This window comes from Xiphophorus couchianus, chromosome 23 (genome assembly GCF_001444195.1).
Source record: "Xiphophorus couchianus chromosome 23, X_couchianus-1.0, whole genome shotgun sequence".
Classification (NCBI taxonomy): domain Eukaryota; kingdom Metazoa; phylum Chordata; class Actinopteri; order Cyprinodontiformes; family Poeciliidae; genus Xiphophorus; species Xiphophorus couchianus.
The window spans coordinates 5457602-5477531 of NC_040250.1; the positions used below are offsets into that span (position 1 = coordinate 5457602).

Consider the following 19930-nt stretch of genomic DNA (forward strand, 5'->3'; position numbering starts at 1 on the left):
AAAAAGGTGATCCTACTAAGTATTCATTAAGTGGTCGCACTTTTCAGGTTTCAATTTCAGAAAAAAATAACATAATTTTCCTTTCACTTAGCAATAAAACACTAATTTGTGTAGGTCTATCATAAAAATTCCCTATAAAATACATTAGCTGTAACATTACAATATGAAAATGTTTAAGAGGCATGAATATTTTTGCAAGGCACTGTGATGTGTTGAGAATAAATAATTCTGTGTTTTCCGTTTGTCTCTATTAGCTAGTTGCTAAGCTAAAGCTGTTAGGAAATGCAAGAGGGAGCTGGGATAAGGGATGACACACTCGGTAACACCCTCTTTGGGACGTAGCTCAGAGAGACAAAGCGAATGGGAAACCCTTGTGCAATGCCATTTTACTGTTAGCTCTTAAAGGTAACATGTCAGAATGGACCAGATGTATTTTGGTATTAATAAATGGAATTCATGAATTCAGCTCCCTGACTGTTTTTCAACCTCATACATCATGAAATTCGCCTGGAGAACGGATGATTCTCTTCAGATGCAATGACTGGAAAGAGGCACGTCACTTTTGTGTGAATAGAATAAAATCTACAGCTGACAAGCTTTTTCACATGAAGTGCTTACTTTTGTATTTTTTTGCTTATAAGAAAACAGTGAAAACACACAGGAGAGTTGATGAGATCTCAGTCAGTTGTCTATGAAGAGTCTCTAAAATCCTGCATGAGCCTCTTGTATTTTGCTGCTGTGGGTGGTCTCACAAAATCCATCTATTTCCTAGAGGGGAAGGAGTTTTGTCATTTTGGTGAGACTGAACTTGTCATCATCAGAAAACAGAGCGAAACAAACTGCTGTTTCTTCTCTTTTCTTTTCAACTCTCAGTGAAAGGCACATTCACCATTCTGTTAGCAATAAGCAGAAACAGAAAATATCTCTTCAGATACGCATCTTGTTTAGAAACAAAAATAGCTTTTTCATTTAAATAAATTTTGCATTAACAATTTATTCCTTTCAGTCCAATATAGCATGTAAAGATTTACATATATGAGGAGAAAAAACAATGACATTATAACTTTCGACAAAAGAGAGTGTGTTATTTCAATAGGATTCATGTTCAGCTCTATTTTACTGCAGGAATTCCATTTCATCAGTCCATCTAATCTATAAATGCCACGTTTAAAACCTTCTCACTAAGAAAACCCTGACTTTGTTCCTTTATTTCTCACAATAATATCAGGAAAGATTATTTGTGGCTGTGCTTTTCTTCTCTGCCTATCACATGCACCACACTGGAAATGTCGTGCATGAAAATTGAGACATATCTCCATTTTCCCCCCCAAAGCTATTGTCAAGTTTTCTCAGCCTCCTCAAAGCAGCGCAATTACAGTGTGGGCTGTGAATGGTCTTGAGTGAAAATCCATCTAAAATGTTAGGCTAGATTTGGAATGATTTGCAGATGAAGGAATAATGACCCACTGTCAGTCTGTCAGACAGATTAGATGGAAATTTAAGGAGTAGAAAATCAAGATTGCCTCTGCAATTAATTCACTACAAGTGCTAAAATAATTTTCCTTTTCAGGTTTCTAAAGACATTAGTAAGCTAAGTTGCTGTATCTTAGACATGACCTACTGAATACAATCAAACTAATTTTAAATGTTCGTTTTTAAATAGCTGTAATATCGCTGGATCAGCTGTAATACCGGCCACATTCTACATGATCTCATGTGTTTATTATTTAATTGTAAAGTAATGTAGATCAAGTTTGAGCCACTTGAAAGTAATGTTTTACATTCTTTCACTTTGAGAACAGATCTTGTACATTATCAATTTGAGAACAAGGTTGAAACAGAGTTACTATGTGTTGACATTCTATTTTATGGACTTGTTAAAAAATAAATTATATCTTATTTTTTTGTCTTGAGCTTTAGGATGCAAACAATTTAAAAACCATGTAGGTAATCCTATTAAATACTAAAAAATGCATGTCACTTCTTTTTTTACAATATAATTTTATGTTTACATCTAAAATGTAAAATAAATCATAGAGAATCAGTTGAAATTCAAAAATCAGTTAATCAGTTAATTTAAGCTACCTCCTGTATTGCTGATCTTTTTCACTTATCCATCTCCACATTCATTATTAGCCTTCTGAAATGTGCTTCTTACTCCAGTAATACAATCAGGTGAGAATTCCCACAAGTTGCTCTCCTCCTTCACAGTCTATCTATCTGAGAGGGATCGTAAGTTATTGCTAATTGAATATCAAGTTCTCACATAAGGAATTGTTTTCATCTTCTACGGCACTGTTGTGAAAACTCAATTGTTTGGAGCACAGTGATGGGAATCATTTCCTCTTGTATATCAAAAGTAGACTAAACTGTTTCTGCCTGTTTCATTCATTCTTACTGAGTGCTGCGATGTCCTCCTCCGTCTTCTGTGCGGTTATAGATACCTAACTGATGTGCTGGGTCTGCTGCGCGTAGAATTATAATTTTTAAATCTTACAGTGAAAAACCAACTGCTAACTATTTGCGTTGCAAGTTTTGCTTTGACCATTCTTTTACTCTTTTTGTTTTTCCCTAAAGAATTTATCAAAAGAAAGCTACAATTTCCACCTGACATAATTTGACCTGCAGACTTTTTTTTCCAGCTTAGACACAAAGAATGGAGGTTTTGCTAAAGATTTTCTTTTTCTCAAAGTCTAAACGTGCACAGTAAAGTGTGCTGTAGAGTAGGTTTTCTGTGGTCAGAAATGACAGAAAAAAAGGTGAATAAATCCAGCAGCACTGAATAATCAGAAGGGTTACCAAAAATAACCTCAGCTTCTAATGCTGGGGGGATGTAATTTAATCCCACACAAATTGTAAATGGTGGAAAATGTGAAATGAATTTATTTGTAGATGTCAATTCAAATGGTTTTGAAATAAAACTTACATGGTCTTGAATCAGTTTGAAAGATTCATTCTCCAGCTGAACCTGTCTGTACCAAAATGTGTTTTTTTTTCTTTACCAATGGGTGGCTTCCACAGAAAGATGTCCACAATCTGTATCCAATTTAAACCCTCACCAAGAACGATTTGATCTTCCTAAATGAATTAATCTTATGTGTGGATTATGCTGCTTCCCTGTCTTTACTCTCTCATGATTTTGTCATTGCATCTGCTACTCTACTTAACTAATGTGCATGATGTTTTCTTTTCTTGTTTGTTTTATAATAGAGTAAAGCCAACTGATTTTGCTTGTTAAGAGGAAATAAACAAGTACAATAATCTAAATAAAACCACAGACAGTTTCTCCTTTGTGTTATTCTATTCTGCTTTCACAGATGCTGCACATTCAGTTAATTACACTCACCTGTTCCTCTCTCCAGAATTGATGTTCAGGACACATATCAGTTTTGCCTGATTTTACCCCTGGTTATCTGTAAATTCCCACAGCCAGGTGTGTAATTCCTGGTCTGTTAGTTTGGACTCCAAATCCTGAAGACTCTGTGTTTCATTTTGTATTTCCTCAACTTAAAGCAGAGGTGCAATTACTCAAGTGCCAGAGTCCTGCATCTTTCCTTGGTTGAACATGCCTGATTTAAATTAATGAGTTATTATGAAGATTTTATGTACAGATCTTTGAACCAGTAGCAACTGGAGTTTGAGACTCAGACTTGAGTTACACTTAAGTTACAAAGTGAAAAGACTTCAGGTTTGAATTAGACTTGTGGTCTAAAGACTTTTGCATTAAACTTGGATTCCTAGTCTGAGACTCGAGTTTTAGTTACATGTATAAGGAAAGTTGCTATGTTAGCAACAGATTTCAGCTCTGACTGACACTTGTTATCTGTGCAATCTTTAATGTGAAAGAATGCGCCTGATTGTCAACTTGTGATATTAATGGATTATAGTGTGGTAATGGTTTATATATAATATGTTCATGTCAAATGATTATAGATTATAGTAGCTGAATTTGCTGTCTGTATTGCCCTCATATGGACAGCAAATATATGTTTGTAAAAAAAAAAAATCCATGATATAATTTTACATTAATCACTTCAGTTATGTGGCCTGAAGTTGAGTTAAAGAGATACAGTTCCTCTGTAACTTGCTAAGGGACATTTACTCATATATTAGTGGGGTGGGTCTATATACAGTATATATAACTCTATATGTACTTTTCTCTACTTCAGCTCTAAATTCAAACCTGTACACCACTTTCTTTTTAATTGTATTATGGATTATCCTATTCCACAAAATAAGGTCTCTAAATTATTAATTGACCCGAGGGTATGTGAACTTTTCACCAGCAATGTGTCTGGATATGATGAAATATATATTAAAATTTAAACTCTTTATTTGGCAGCCATGATTTGTTGAATTATTTTTCTGCATACTAATTTGAATTTCTGTATTTTAAAACAAGTTTGTGGATTTAGTATTGTAGAACTGATTATTTCCATTTATTCTGTATCTGTAAAGCACAAACAAAATCAAACCAAGTCTGTAATTCCTCCCTGGAGCCATTTCTGGTGCATACTAGAGTAATTGCCTTAGCAGTGATTTATGCTGTTCAAGAAAAGAACTGCAGGGAGTGCAGCACATCTTTGTGATCAGAAAGTCACAACTGAGTCATCACTGAAGTCACAACATGAAGTCATGACTCATTCTCCAAGAAACAAAATAATAAAATTTGGCCTTTTGCTTTAATAGGATCTGCAGTGCTAATCTTTAAGTTCATGAAAAGAAAGTTCTTTCCAGGTAAAAATGGCCACATATTCAGTTCAAAAAACACAACTGAAGATATACACTTTAGGCATACAAACAGGTACCCAGTATAAGGCAATTATAATTTTTGCATTATGAAACCAAGGTATTTTCGGCTCAAGAGTATAAAATGTGTTTGAATTATTTTGAGAATGCATGAGATTTTTCTCTCAGAGTTGTGAAATGGAATGCAACATGTTTTCCTTTCATCCATTACCGTTAAGTATCTCTGTTAAGAAGTTGTCCTTCTTGTGCGTTATCTTTATGAGATTTCCTTGCTGACCTGCTGATTTAATCTTTCTGAGAGCCTTCATGGTGTCATGGTGTGTTGCAGAAAAGTGAAAACTGAGAGAAAGATCTTGCCTTAGTCTCCTCAGGTGAAATAAGCCCATTAATGACATTTTCATCAACGAGGTATATCTGACTCCAACAGTGTTGTTGAAGCCACAACGACAGTCAACATCAGGCTTATCAGCACCTCCCTAGTCTTTAATTAGTCGAATTGTCAAATAGCAACAGAATAAAGTCCTACACATTTCAGCTCCACGAAATAGAAGCTTTTTATCTCCCTGAGAATACTTATTTTGTGCTGTCAAAATAAACACGGAAGATGTCTATAAAATTAATTATTAGATTCCTTAGGACAACTGTTTCTTTTTCATTTTATTTATTCAGAAGGAATATTGAGGGGGGAAAAGAACTTGTAGAGTTAGGAAGAAATTCCAATCTCTGAAGGACATTTTTGCATATTTGTTAAGTTTGTCCAGCAAAAGAACAAGCAGGAATAAAACTTAAGATAGATTGGAATAATTCTGTAGATGTAAAATGAAAAAGTAAGTTAAAACACTAAAGTTTACAATGTTTTTTGTAAAATACCTGATAAAAAATCAAACAACATAGATGTTCATTAGACAATTTTACAACATATTTACATTTTTTTCTCTAAATAATGCCTATTAGGATACATTTATTATCAAATGTCTTAGATTAAAATATTTTGAAAAAAAAATAACTTCGTGGATGCTGACAAAACAATAACTATCAAGCTTGATCTTACTTTGTAAATAAAGTAACATAAGAGATGTATAACTGATTGACAGTAATAGTAATAAATGATTACACTTACTGGGTTTTCATATTAAATTAATGTTAGAGAACTTGTTAGCAGTACATTTTAAATTATTTCCAGTTATATTTGAGGGTCTAATAATGAGTCTAATTTCTCTAATAATGTGCAACTGTGTTAGTTTTGATGAATATTTTAGAGACAGATACAGGTCATGATAGAAGGCGATGAAAACATAACAATTGGAGCCAAAAAACATCCCTCCTCTCTATCAATTAGCTGGTAGATGATAGAACTATAAGAAACTGGTTTCTCTACAAATTTTACTAAGGAGAAAGATTAATAGAGTTTTTGATGGATTTTTACAAACAGAACAACATGGAGTTCTGCTGTTCTTTTTAACAGGATTTAAAGAGATTGTTCTGCTCATCAAATGAAAATAAAGGAGGGATTTAGTTCCTTAGATGACTTTGCAAAGCCAGCCAAGAATCTGGAGAGATGCACCGATTTTTGTCTTTCCAGGAAGAAAACTCTCAGACTTTGTTGGTTGAACACCACTCACCTCCAGGTCATCATCACATGAAAACCTTAAGCTCAAAGAATTATCTCTAATGAAGCAAAGGCTTTGAAGACTCAAAATGGGTTTCACAGATTTTCTTGGTGGATGAAAACTCTTTGAAGTGGTGATAAAAATGAAAAAATGAAGACTTTTCACCTGAGCGTGTTTCCATTTAGAGTAACACCGTCTCAATTCCTGTCAGCCTCAAGTTGCAGGATGACCCCTTTGAATCCTTTGGCTTGACCGAATCTCCATCTCGTGATGTGTATATTGAGTCTACAAATTGTCTTCAATCAAGATCTTTAGTTTACTAAACTTCATTAAGGTAGGCGAGCATGAGCTTATAATTTTAGACTGTTGACTTCCCACGCAGCATGAGGGAAAAATGCAGACTGACATTCAACCGTAACCTCAAGATACCATGGAAACTGCAGTTGCTCAAGAGGGTTGCCTTGAAATGACCCAATAGAAAAGACATAATAGTCATTATTTCCCATTGGGATTTTTACGTCCTGTTTATATACAAATAAAAAAAAAATCACGAAGTCATTTTTAAAATAACACCATCTTTTTGCATGTTGTCAGGTAGTTTAATTAAATGTGTTGCCTTTGTTTAAAGATGTTTGTTGACCAAGTGTATCCTGAACTTTGAAATGACAAATACTATCACTTTACACTTTAAATTTCAATGTGTTTTTTTATCAGGATTCTATGAAATAGGTTGACACAATAAAGAAAGAACATGATACAAGGTTTTCAAATGTGTTTTTTCCACATAAAATTGTGAAGATTTTTGCATTTGTTTCAAGCTTTTTACTCTTTGATACCTTAACATAAAATTCAGAAATCTTCTCTAATAAACCCCTAATCATTGCTAATTTATGCCACCATGGTAACTGTGTCTACACTACATTGCTACTCAGTGGTGGATGTTGTGTATTTTGTCTCTATGCTGCTGTAACTGCAAAATAATTTCCCTGCTGGGATGAATAAAGTAATTCTATTCTATTCTATTCTATTCTAACTACTGGAAAAGCATTTCACTATTTTTCCATTGTTTCTCAAAATATGTATGGAAATAGGTTGGCTAAATGTTTGAAATGCTTTGATACCCTTAGTTTTTTTGCCATTTGTCACTTTGCAATCACAAATCTAACAGATTTATTGGAATTTTATGTAATAAAGCAAAATACATGAGTGGATGGAAACGTATACAAAATTGTTTACAAATATAAGTTTGAAATTTACTCATGATCTCCATCATCATATATTTAACTGCTTGCAACAAGACCAAATGTACTAATGTTTAATTTGGCAAGAGTACTGCACAATTGTCTTCCAGTGAAAAAAGGAACAAATGGATAGCAATTGATATCAAAGCTTTAAAATATTTGAATGTGCAGAAGGTTCCAATTGTTTCATTTAATTTGATTCTTTGAAATCAAGAAACTACCCCAGAATGTCTTTCATGCAATTAAGCAGCAGAAACTCTAAGGTGCAAATGGTTCCTGTTGTTTCTTATGACATTTTGCTTTCTTATAACTATGAATGGTCTGTTAGCCCCTCGTCCCAGAAACTTTGACTAAAAGATGAAGCATGTAAGGAAATGACAATAAAAAAAGACCACAACTGTTTTTAAAAAAGGACAAGTTTGTATTATGAGTACAAGAAAACATTTTGCTTTAGTGTTACTTTTCCTTGAATAAAACACACTGAAAGTCCTCCAGTACATTCTTTATCTTAACCTCCAAGGTGAGCACAGATCCAGGGGAGTACATGGTGTGTCTACAAGGAGCAAAGCATTGTTGGACGATGAAAAAAAAACAAATCTCATACATACACATGAATCACATTATAGGAGGTGTATGCACACACCTGAAATCCACTTGAAAGCATCTCAAGAGATGCACAAACCAGCAAACAAACAAACAAAAAAAAACTTGAAATGTAATCACATAACAAGAACAAGCACACAGTGCTCTAACATCGTTCAGAAATCTGTTGAATCATTCATCAGCAGCTTCCATAGGTCATGGTCCTCTTAACTTTTTGCAGTGAAACTTAAAACATTCAGATGAGCGTGGGGAGTGATAAACTCAGGAGTGCTAGCGGTCTTTATGATAATGCACTTGGACAGTTTAGATCAAGGATTTAATTCAGTCTTGGAAACCCTGTTTTCCTTTTATCTTGTTGAGGATTCAACAGAACTAGGAAGCTTTGACCTCTGAAAAAAACTGTTTTGTACCCGGAAAGGAAAACACATGTGATGTCTAAGTGATGTTCAGCAAAGACAAAAAAATGTTCTGGGCTTATCTCTTCTTGCTTCTGAAGCTCATTTCTCCCAACCTGCACGGTCAAATACCAAAGAACAACCTTTAAAAATCTAAAGTAAAGTTTTTCTGTCACTAGAAAACAACAGGGAGCATCATAAAATAATCAGAAACAAGTCCAATGTATGTGTATGAAAATCACTTTGGCAATGTAGTTCACCTCTACAACTCTCCAGCACAGTAAATATCAACATCAGCTGAGAATTTCTCCCCCACACTACACCACAGCTGCTGGTTCTGCACATTACAAGATGAACACAGAGTGTGATTGGGCCAGCTCAGGCTCTGCAGTCCTGCAGACGAGAACACTAACACATTACCCAGCATTAGAGAAACGTCAAGCTGGTTTCAAGCACCCTGCACACGAAGAGACCTCAGAGAAACTTAGGTTAAGTTTTGACTGAGCTGTAAATTCAGTGGCAGTGCCTTGCTCACTCTCTGGATCCCTACAGTCCTTCCTGTCATCCGAGTTGCAGTCCCACTCTGGGTGTGCAAAGGCTGCTGCGTTCCTTTCAGGACTGCGATGACACTGTGAGAGCCAAGGCTGGTGGAGTTGTGACTGTGGGGTCGCTGTTTGTCACAAGCAGGACTCGCGGGAGCCGATGTTTGTGTGCAGAGACTTCTTATTCTGCTCTTTGTGATTTCCGTTGTGAAGAACAGAATACCTGAGTGGAGAAAAGGGAAGGGAAGTGATGGGACAAAAAAAATCACAAAAATTAGGTTAAAGAATGTGTAATTCACAACTTTTCAAGCCAAAAAAGTGAAATCCAAAAATAGCTACCTATCACAACTTTCATAATATTTTCATGGGAGATGTCTTCTATGTTCAGTATAGTAAGAAATCCTTTAAATTATTTAAAAAAGCAGAGTACATGAAGAGAAACGCGAACGAGAGAAATGCCTACAGTGCTTCTCTGTGCTCTCATGAATAGAGTAGTCACTCCTGACACTCCCTTGTGCTTTTTATTTTGTGCCTGTCAAAGTGTGTTACTGTAGCTTTGGCATATGGCTGGAAATACAATCTAAAATTCACGCTTTATGTTACATCTAGACATAACTTCAGATCATCCTTTCAATTTGATATCTACATGTGCTCTGTAAGCTCGCTGATTCCCACTCGGACAGAGGTGCAATCTGAAAATTGTGACAGATTCAGATAACAACCTGTACATGTCATTTGAATCTCAAAAGATTCAAAAAAAGTTTCTTTATTTCACTAATTGAACTGAATCACTTAGCCATATCCAGGGCATGAGCTGGTATTGTCACATTTTTGTGTGTTTAAACCAGAGTTTGTCTTTTAGGATAAAAAGAATTAAATATTTACAATACTTGAACATGCATAAACTTCCTGTTTTGTTTTATTTTATTGAAACTTTCCCACATTGTCATATAATTAATTTCCAGAATCAACGGGGTGTAAATGATGCTTGAATATGTTATGAAATATTGCTCTCACGTAGCTTTGAAAAGTCTGCTAGAAAAAAAGAAACTGGGAAAAAGACTATAGTAGTATTTTAAAAAATGACTAGTATTATGAGTACAAGAAAACATTTTGACTGAACTGTTTCTCAGTGACCCAAAGTCCTCTCTCAGACGAAAGTCAAATTTTTATTTCCTATTTATTCCCTTTGCTAATGCGAAGATGTTTTTATTATATATATACTACAAATAACAGCTAGGACATTTTGTTATGCTAGGACATTTTGTCCTAGCTGTTATTTGTAGTAGTATTGCCACAAGTGTGGCATTTGGGGTTCAAAGCATACTGTTGTCTGACTTTAAAAAGACAGTCAATTTGAACATGTCTTTTCAAATTTTAGACCAAACTTCGTCCTTTTAAAAATATTGGAGAAAATGTAATCAAATTTTAAAGATAAATTGCATTCTTGAGAAGGTTCATTCTGGTTTTAAATAGCTTGAAAATATTTGATCTTCTCTTTCAAGAATTTTAATGATATATTTTTATCAACTGATGCTGATAATTACTTTTATACAACACAGTTGCCTTTGAAACAGTGAGTAGTGGTATCATGATTTCTTTTTTTGGTGTCGGTGTTAATGGTGCAGCCTCTTAAAGGATTTCAAAATAATCTTTTTATTCTTAAAACGTTTCAGTGGACTTGCTCCACTTTATTTTTCATATTTGCTTCACCCATACTCTCCTTCACAGACTACAAAGTGAGCGGACCAGCTGCTCTTGGCCTTTACGAAGTTCGAAGGTGATCAGGTTTTGACAGTTGCAGCCTTGAAGATATGGAACAAGGCAGGCTCCTTCACTTTTGTCTTTTATTTTTTGTTTAAAACTCATCTTTTTTTTACATGGAATTTGACACAGCATGAGACATTGTTCTTTTCTGTGAGTTGTTGTATTGTCTAACTTTGTTTTTTTCTGTTTTCACTTAAGTTTCTATTTTTTATTTATTCTCCTAAAAAACATAACTTTGGTTAACTATTTGTTGTTTTGAATGTGGTTTATAAATAAATAGGCTTGGCTTCAGAAATTAAGATTCCCAAATCTGGAGTCAGTCACAATGTAAGAAGCAAAGTTATCTAGTGTTGGTCCTCTATGTACCAGAAAACCTTAAAAAATTACATGCTTCCCTCTGTGAAGCTTGTAAAACAGTCAGATTCAAATCTAAGTTTCTGACACGTGCCAAACTAATCGCTTAGGGAAAGAAATTTAATCTGTCAAAACAATCTTTCAGCAGAAAACAAGCACACAGTAGAATATTTAGAAGAAAACATGTCAAGACAGCTTTAAGTGAAATATCTCAAAAGAAAATTGGTATCTGTAACAGGCCTACAGATCTGCTGGCGTCAAAACATTTGTATTAGAAATGTGCTTCACAGCACACAGGCATGCTTACATGTTATTCTATACATACAACATGAATGCTGGAAATAGCAACCTAGCTTTTCTTTCTCTCTGTGTGTGTGTGTGTCAGAAAAAGCTCACCTCAGGCTAAAACCATTACGAGCTGTTTAGACAAACACCCCAACCAAAGACACTTCCTGCTGCCAAACTGGCCATGAAATGCACCTTTCAGACAGCCACCAACATTTAGGGCTTTGCTGAAAGAAACAGGCTTCAGATTCTCACTGAAGCAGAACACAAAATTGCTCCCACATTGCAGCGTTAAACCTTTAAACGGTTTCACTGTTGTGCTCTGAAAGTGAGCACACTGATGCTTAAAAAAACCCAGTCACAATCAGTGCAACTGCCAGTAAATTTCTGAAAAGCTTCAGCTGAGCTTTTGACCAGATGCATGTCACTTAGCTGCACTCACAGCAATATGTAATACGTTATGTAACTCCTGAAATATAAGGGATTAGCTTTTTGTTAATTGAATAAAAATTGCTTTGGCAGTGTGCTAATCTGTAGTGCAATGTATTTAGAAACATTGCACCAAGCTCAAGTGATTCTATAAATGAAATGATGCAGTGATCTGTTCTGTTAGAGTCAGCTGAATGGGAAAAAACACATTACTGACCCAGTAAGTCCTGCAGAATCAAATTTAATCCTGTAGTTACCGCAATATAGCCATGTGACTTTTAGAGGTCTGCAATAAACTCAAGCAATTGAGTGGGAAAATAGTGGTGGTGGGTAAATGTTGGTGTATTTGCATGGGACATTTAACTTTAAAAAAATGGTAACATGAAATGTGGCAAAGATTTGCACTCTTTTATAAGGTTTCTGACAGATGGATACTTATAAAAGAGTTCAGGTCAGCACGTTTAACAACACTAACAAGAAATGTGTGGATTGCGAAGTGGATGGAAAAAAAACCTCAACAAGAAAATTCCCCTTTACTAACTGGGCTAACAGTGTCATGTTGTGGTTGTTACTTTGTATTTACATTCTGATTTTTCCAAGGTCACTTACTATTGTTATTTATTTATTGTCAAAGTAGTTACGCCTTTTTCTTATTTCATGCATTTTTTAACTCCTTTGTTAGTGTCCCGCCCTTTCCCTTTGGTTCATCAACCTGTGGTATAATTTAGCTCCCTGCATGCTCTCTATGTATTTATTAGTCTATTTTTCTCTGTTTCCCTGCTCAGCCCTCTCCCTTAGCTGTTTTGGATCTCTGATCCCTCACAGAGAACCCATCCTCCACGCCTTTCCCACTCAGTTCCACCAGCCTAGTTCCACCAGCAATTAGTAAACACCTGGTAGAACTGTGAGTCTGATGAGCGATCTACTTCTCAGTCCAACACGCCTAAGAACAGATGTTAATGTCGGAAAGAGCAGGAGCTTCTTCAAGAATCAGAGGACAATTTCAATTGCTAAATCAAATATCTTTTAAACTTTGTTTGATTTGTACAGCATTTTTATAATGACTGAAAGTAAAAGAACTACTTGATTCTGCTATAAAATCAAGTAGTTATGTGCCTGGAAAATACATAATGCTGCTTCTTTAAAAGAAATTTGTCTTTGCATAATAGCCATATATGACACCATGAAATTGGTCTTCAAGACACTCATCACAACAACCATTCATAGGAGTACTGCAGCTTGTATGTCAAGCTCAGCATACATGTAATTCCACCAGATGTTTGCAGATTGCTGCTGCCACTAGTCTGGAGAGGCAGTGTGGTGAAGATGTGGGGAACAGCTGCTCTGCGAAGCAGAAGCTCGGCTGGAGACCGAAGCTGTTAAATATGCATTGCATTGTATCAGCAGACGTTAAGGCACCCCCAAACAGTTGCCATGGGAGTTTCAAGGATTCCTCAGATTTTCATGAATGAGTCAAAGCAACACTCTGAGTGTGTGTTTGATGTGGGAATGATATTCCCTCATCAAAGCTCAAAAAGTCAATTTTACATAATACCCCCTTTTCAAATTCCTCAATTCACTATACTGCTTCCAAGCTCTTGTCAGCACTTTGACCCCGTTTCTACACCCAACATAACAAATTGTTTTCAATACAGACGAGGGAAGTCCATGACTTGACAGAGCAGGGCTGTTTTGGTAGGAAAAGGGGGACTGACACACTATCATTCAGGACCTGGACCTCCAGGATATACATTTGCCAAAAAAACAAAACTTAAACTTCAAACTTCAGCAAAAAAACAGTGAAGGCATAAGTGCTATCATATGTGTACATGAGCAATGGTGGGTACAAAATTTGGTTAGGACACCAAGGCTACGTGTAGTCATTTGGAGTATATATTTAATTTAATACTTGGATCAAATGAAACTCCAAAGCAGGACATGTGGCTCGATCCGTACAGTGTTTATTCGTGGTTTTATTTGTACACAGCTGAGCCAACAGGCCAACTGGCAGAGCAAGAGACAGGATGGAGATTTGTTTAATGAGGCCAGAGGAGAGACACAGTGAGACAGAAGGCCCGGATCACAAGCAGACTAAACAGTTCTACATATTTCAGGCAGCAATGTGGCAAACATTCATCTTGATGAAGTCTCACTGATGAAGACTTTGAGCGGTCTGCACAGCAGACTCTGACATCTGACGCTACATGTGGAAGAGGTGGGAAGTAGAGATCTATCTGTCTATTACAACAACATTACCTCCAGATGAGTGTCATGTAATTTTAAATAAAATTGATAGAAGGTGATTTTAAATCTAAACCACATTATCACATATTCTTGGCTCCTAATGACACCGATTTCATCTACTGAGCAAGAAGTTAGTTCTAGAAGCTGCGTAATGCTCTTCATTGAAGCAAAGAGCCTGGTTTTATATTATTCACTTATTACATTATCAATTCTTTAAGCTGTTGAGATGCAGTCTGGCATTTATTTAAATGCAAACAAAGCACACTATGAAAAGGTTTTTATTAATCGCTAGTCTTATATATACTGAGGGAACAAGACTTTCTTGAAAATGTTTAGAGGGTTTATAAAACGGAACTTGTGATGTATTTTTAGATCATTATCTAACTATTTTCAAAGGATTATTTGGTTTCTTAAATATTAAATAATTAATGAATTAAGTAGTTGGACCAGTGTTGTGTTTATATGTGCAGTTTGTTCCATTTTTTGATTGAAACTATGAAAAATAACTTCCTTGTTCTTTGAGATCATAGACCGTGCTTTAGCACAGAAATTCCCAAATAGCTTTAAGGTGTTGGTAAACAGTAGATAACAGCTGAAAGATTATGCATTTTTCCTGTTCTGTCAGGTCTTAATCCAAAATACAAGATTTTTTGATGCACCTTCTTTTAGATCTGACACTTACTGCGTTGTCCACAACTTTTCTGACATTATAATTATTTTAAGCACTCACTATATAACATTTTATCCTGAACTGTATTGTAAGAGAGTCATAAATACAATCAAGTCCAAAGTCTCACTTCAATTTAATATCAATAGTAATATTGATATTAATATTGCAAAACAATGTTAATCATTCTTAATTGATATTGAATAAAGAAAAATAAGAAAACAATTGTTAGTCTTGATATCATTTTACTAACATGTATTATTTGTCCCACACAGTCATAGCAATCTAAATAAAATCAGTTGTTTTTGTAGCCTCATTCCTATAAATATCCATGAACACACAATACCCTCTGGCCTACAGCGTAAGCTCCTCTTTAATATATTGGATATATTTGATGAAAAGCTAAAACATTTTAGAGGTATTATTTTCTTCCGTGACATGCAAAATTAAAAGCAACAAAAGCAGGCAAGAGACATTTACGACCTGCTCAACTTTGCATGACACTACCTAGTGATATAATAATCTGTCTCATGTCAGATTTATTGCAGTTCATGCATAAGCTTCATAGACATAGGCTTTTTGGTCCTCTCGTTCAGCTGCATTAACCTCAGGATTAACCTTCTGGAAATGAAACGGCACAGCTCTTGTCCTATGTTGTTTAGTCCGTTCATCAAGAGTATGATTAAATGGTAAAGGTGCTCCTGGAGATGCTTAACCAAGGTTAATGTATGGGTTAATGCAGTGGGAACACACAATGGGATAACAATCTGACCAGATTAAACATGGCAGAGAATTTCCATATCTAGATATGCCTAAATATAGGATTCATTGTAAAACAAATATGCTAAAGAGGTAACTATAATGGGGATAATTTTGGTGTTTGTCATTATTATTTTTTAATTTAATTTCAAATCCATAGAAAAGTCCATGACTTTTAAAAAGTCACAAACACATGGACACAAACCCAACACTTGTGGTTCAGCCAATGTTCTATTATTTTATATTTAAATGTGACCCTCATACTTTACTTATTTCATAAGCTGTTTATGGTTTCAAACTCAAAATTGCAGCATCACAGAGCTGAGATTTTATGTTACCATATCTACTTTATTCTGAGTGGATCAGAGAAGAATGGAGCCCATCACAATCTTGATTCATTTTGTGTGTGAACAGCCGAGGCTTCAATCCATGCAGACAAAGAAGACGTAAAGGCAGAAACAAGAGGCAGCAGAGCTGCCCACCAAACCTGCAATTTGAAATGTAGTACCTAATCCCTAAGCAAACAACAAAAAATACTTCCCAGGATGGTTAAACCTGCAACACTAAACCCTTTTTTAGCTGCATGTTTCCACTGGTATTTTGATAATTTATTTTTGGTGATGAGCTCATATATATGGCCTTTATGACCATATATATATATATGGCCTTTATGACCATATATATATATATATATATATATATATATGTGTGTGTGGTGAAATTGAAAAGTTTGAAATGTAACTATTTTATGCCTATTTTGCTCACTTGCGGTTAAAACTCCAACTTCTGTCTGTACAGGTAAATGTTGAAAGTCCTTTTTTTCTTTTCAGTCCTTCACTCTTTTGATTAGCTCTCTGTCAAACTCCTCTGGTGATTCTACTGGTCCCTCTCATTCAGACTATGCTACTTCACCAAATGATATGAACCTCTGAGGTCCATCTTGATATTTTAATTAGAGAACAACCAAGATGTTCATCAGGGAAGATAAGTGAGGTCAAGTTAACCCTCCTGTGCTGTGTTTTAGCTACCTGGGAAGAAATTTACAAAAGTGAATCCTGAACTAATCTTGAAAACAAATCTAACTGAAAAGAGCAACACTGAAAGTCGTCAAAGCTTTACACAACAGAATACACAAGTTTAGTGGTGTAATTTAGGGTTATCCTCCCCTATACTTCTGCTTCATACTGTGTTAGAAATGACTCTCTCACATCCTCTATGCAGTGGTTTAAAGTTGTTCAGGTCTGAATAGACTAAAGCACCACAATCAGAAAGCTTTTTCCTTCTTTCTGTCTTTTTTGCCTTTGTGGTGTTAGGTGTGTGTTGTTGACCAAGAAAACATTTAAGAGACAAGTTAAGTTTCTCAGCCACATAGTACTTGAAACAAGAGCATCTTACTGAGAAATGAATTCACATCCTGCTGTGATGCTGATGATAGGGAAGAAGGAGAACAGCAAGTACAAAAGCCTTGAGTTCAAGGAGAAAAGAGATTATGGCAGAAGATAAGTGAAAAGAAGTCTGTTTGAAGTGCAACAACACAATAGAAAAATATGCATTTTATTTTGACAAAGAGCTTGGCAACTTTTAAGAAATTTGAAGAAAGAAAGCAAGTATAGTTGAAGCCCAAAGTGTGTGAAGTGGTTTGTCTTAAAGGTATTGAGAAAAGTTTGCAAGAAAGAAGATATGTCTTGATAGTACAATTAATTATATTTAAAAGTACCATTACCTCTAAGGAAGCATTATATCAATGTCTTATAAAAAATAAAGGGTTTGGTTTTCATGTTTTTTGGCTATGAGAAGAAGGTCAGAAAGAATCCACGCATGGGTATATCATGAAAAATCCATCCTAAAATAAAACAGATCGACACAGAAAACCCAGGACATTCTTGCTGCAAGCCACTACCAACCATGCAGCCCATAAATTTATACTTTTTATTCCAAAATAGTGCTAATCAAAACCAGATACCCTTATATAAAATAGTCTTGACAATTGCAATCACAAGTCATCTGGTTAGGCATTTGATCCTTTAATCTCAATTTAAAGAGAGCTGTTCTGTGAAGGCTTTAGAGACACAACTTTAAACCACAGGTGCTCCAGTAAAATCAGAGCTGCATTTTGGTCAACATGTAGTAGAAGAGTAACTCTGCATATCATCATCAACATGGTGAGGGTAGCATGTGCTGCTACAAAAAACGAATCCCTGCTTTACATCACTATAGAAAGATTATTAGGTCAGAATTGATGGGAAGACCACTTAAAACACAGATGTCTGCTCTCTGATGTTAATTATAGGACAAGTATAAAACAGTAAACCCTTTTAGTCAATTGTCATTGCATATTATGAGATTATTCCTCCTTGGTTAAGTAGTAGAGAACTTACTCCCCAATTACTGCTGAGCTATCAATCCCACTAATCTTGCCAATTTTCTTACTCCCATGTTCCAATCAAATAAATTTCAATTCTATCCTCATTTTAGCAGTTCTTCTGCTTAATAGTTTGTCAGCGAGTAAAAATATTTACTTTTAGATGATTTAAAATATAGTTGACAACTGAAAAAGTCTGGAGTAGACTTTCTTCAAGGTGTCAAAAATAAATATGAAGAATTTAAAACAGCTTACTACTTCAATCAAATATTATTTGATGATCTTTGTAGCCAGAATGTTCACTCTCGAATCTAATTTCAGAGAAGGATGAACTTAGACTTGAGACTAAGTATAAGCAGCTTTTCTGACAAGTACCACCCTGAAGAATTAAGGAAAGAGGACTTTCAGAAAATGTAATCTTTCTGGCAATTTTTCCACCTCCACTGTTTGGTGAAGCTGGTCTGGAAGGATGTCAAAAACCATTAAGAAGACCTTGGAGATTTATTGCTGAGGCCAAAGAAACCAATCTGCGGCAGATAAACTGAGAAAGTGAAATACCAAAGGAAAGCCACAGCACAGGTCTGTGTTATTTTCTCAGTGGTTCAGAACCAAAACATTTCAAATATGGTTTGAGGAAGAAAGTTCTTCAATTCTTTCAAAACTTTGAACATTTTTTTGTTCTAAAAAGCTTGGGGCTGACATTGGAAGACTTAAAAGAACATTAGCACCTGAAAATATGAAATAAACCCTTAAAGCTCATGGTTAATTAGTTGAATTTGTACTTCTGCCTATCTCTGACAACATACTGTAGCTTCTTGCTGCTCTGTCATATGAAGCATTACAGTGCTTGGAGAGAGCTGATTATTGCATTTTCCATTTTCAGTTTAGTTGTTTCATTTCCCCCAAAACAGTCTTTACAAGTAGCTCCTCTTTTAAGCCAGCCAATTTTCACTCCACTGAAATTTATTTCCAAGTTTATATAGTGGTGTCATTTACTGACATGATATTACAGTATCCTTAAGCTTAAAAAATCAAATTAATTCTGAAACTGTATAATTTCAACAACCAAAATTTAAGTTTGTTGTTTTTTTAATGTGATTTAATGCAACAAAATTGTTCAATCACCTTTCTTCAACTTCATAACATTTTAAAATGTATTGAAGAGGATTTGAGGTTTTGGAGACGTGGACAAACCTACTTCACCGTATTGGTAAATCTGGACTCCTTATAAGCTCTCCAAGACACAGATATTTAAAACAGACTCGGGAAAAAAGTCCAGCCTACACCAATAATATATGGTTCACTTAGTTTTTTTTTTGTTTGAATTAGAGAGCCCTGGTAAGATCACCTTTTGGAAAATGTAGCCAAAGAGGTTTCAGTGTTGAGTCTTTGGAATGACTGAAAATGGATAAGCTTCACAAATTCTAAAAGCATTTTGACTTGTAATGATGTACAAAGAATAAAATCAGAAAAGTGAATTTGATGTGGTTTTGCTCTGCATAGCATTAAATAGAGGAAACAAAGGTACAGTAGGTCAGAATCCTTAAAAGGAACTGAAAGTTTAAAACAGCGCTAAGAGGATGCTCCTCTCAGCCTGAACTCTTCATCAGTATGTAAAACATCACAGTCCTTTCTCACCTTCTTCACCCATTATAATCAATTGACAGCTAAATTCCCCACTGAGCAGTGTGGAAAAGCAGCTAATTTGCACAATGTTGCTTAGTTCAAACAAAAACATTCTTATTTGGTCAAACAAACAATTTAGACAGACAAATAAAATAGAGGAGGCATTTTGAAACCCTAATTTTCTGGGGTCATGATGAGGTAAATCATCAGACGCATCAAAGTGTTTGAGCCAGGTCAGCTTGTTATTTTACTTTTCATTTCTTCCTTTCTGTCTTTGAGGAAATGTTTTTTGGCTCA

The 19930-nt window shown here is 35.2% G+C and overlaps 1 protein-coding gene across 3 annotated transcripts in view; it reads right to left on the reverse strand.

Annotated features, from left to right (window-relative positions):
* Positions 1–7998: 7998 nt before the first annotated feature.
* htr4 (5-hydroxytryptamine receptor 4) overlaps positions 7999–19930 on the reverse strand; it is a 136495-nt gene continuing 124563 nt past the window's right edge. For 2 of the 3 annotated variants that reach the window (XM_028008021.1, XM_028008019.1), the window contains one exon: positions 7999–9363. In XM_028008021.1, coding sequence (XP_027863822.1) covers positions 9276–9363 — 88 coding nt within the window. In that variant the 3' untranslated portion in view covers positions 7999–9275. The remainder of the gene's footprint in view (positions 9364–19930) is intronic. The other variant, XM_028008022.1, reaches the window with a different exon arrangement.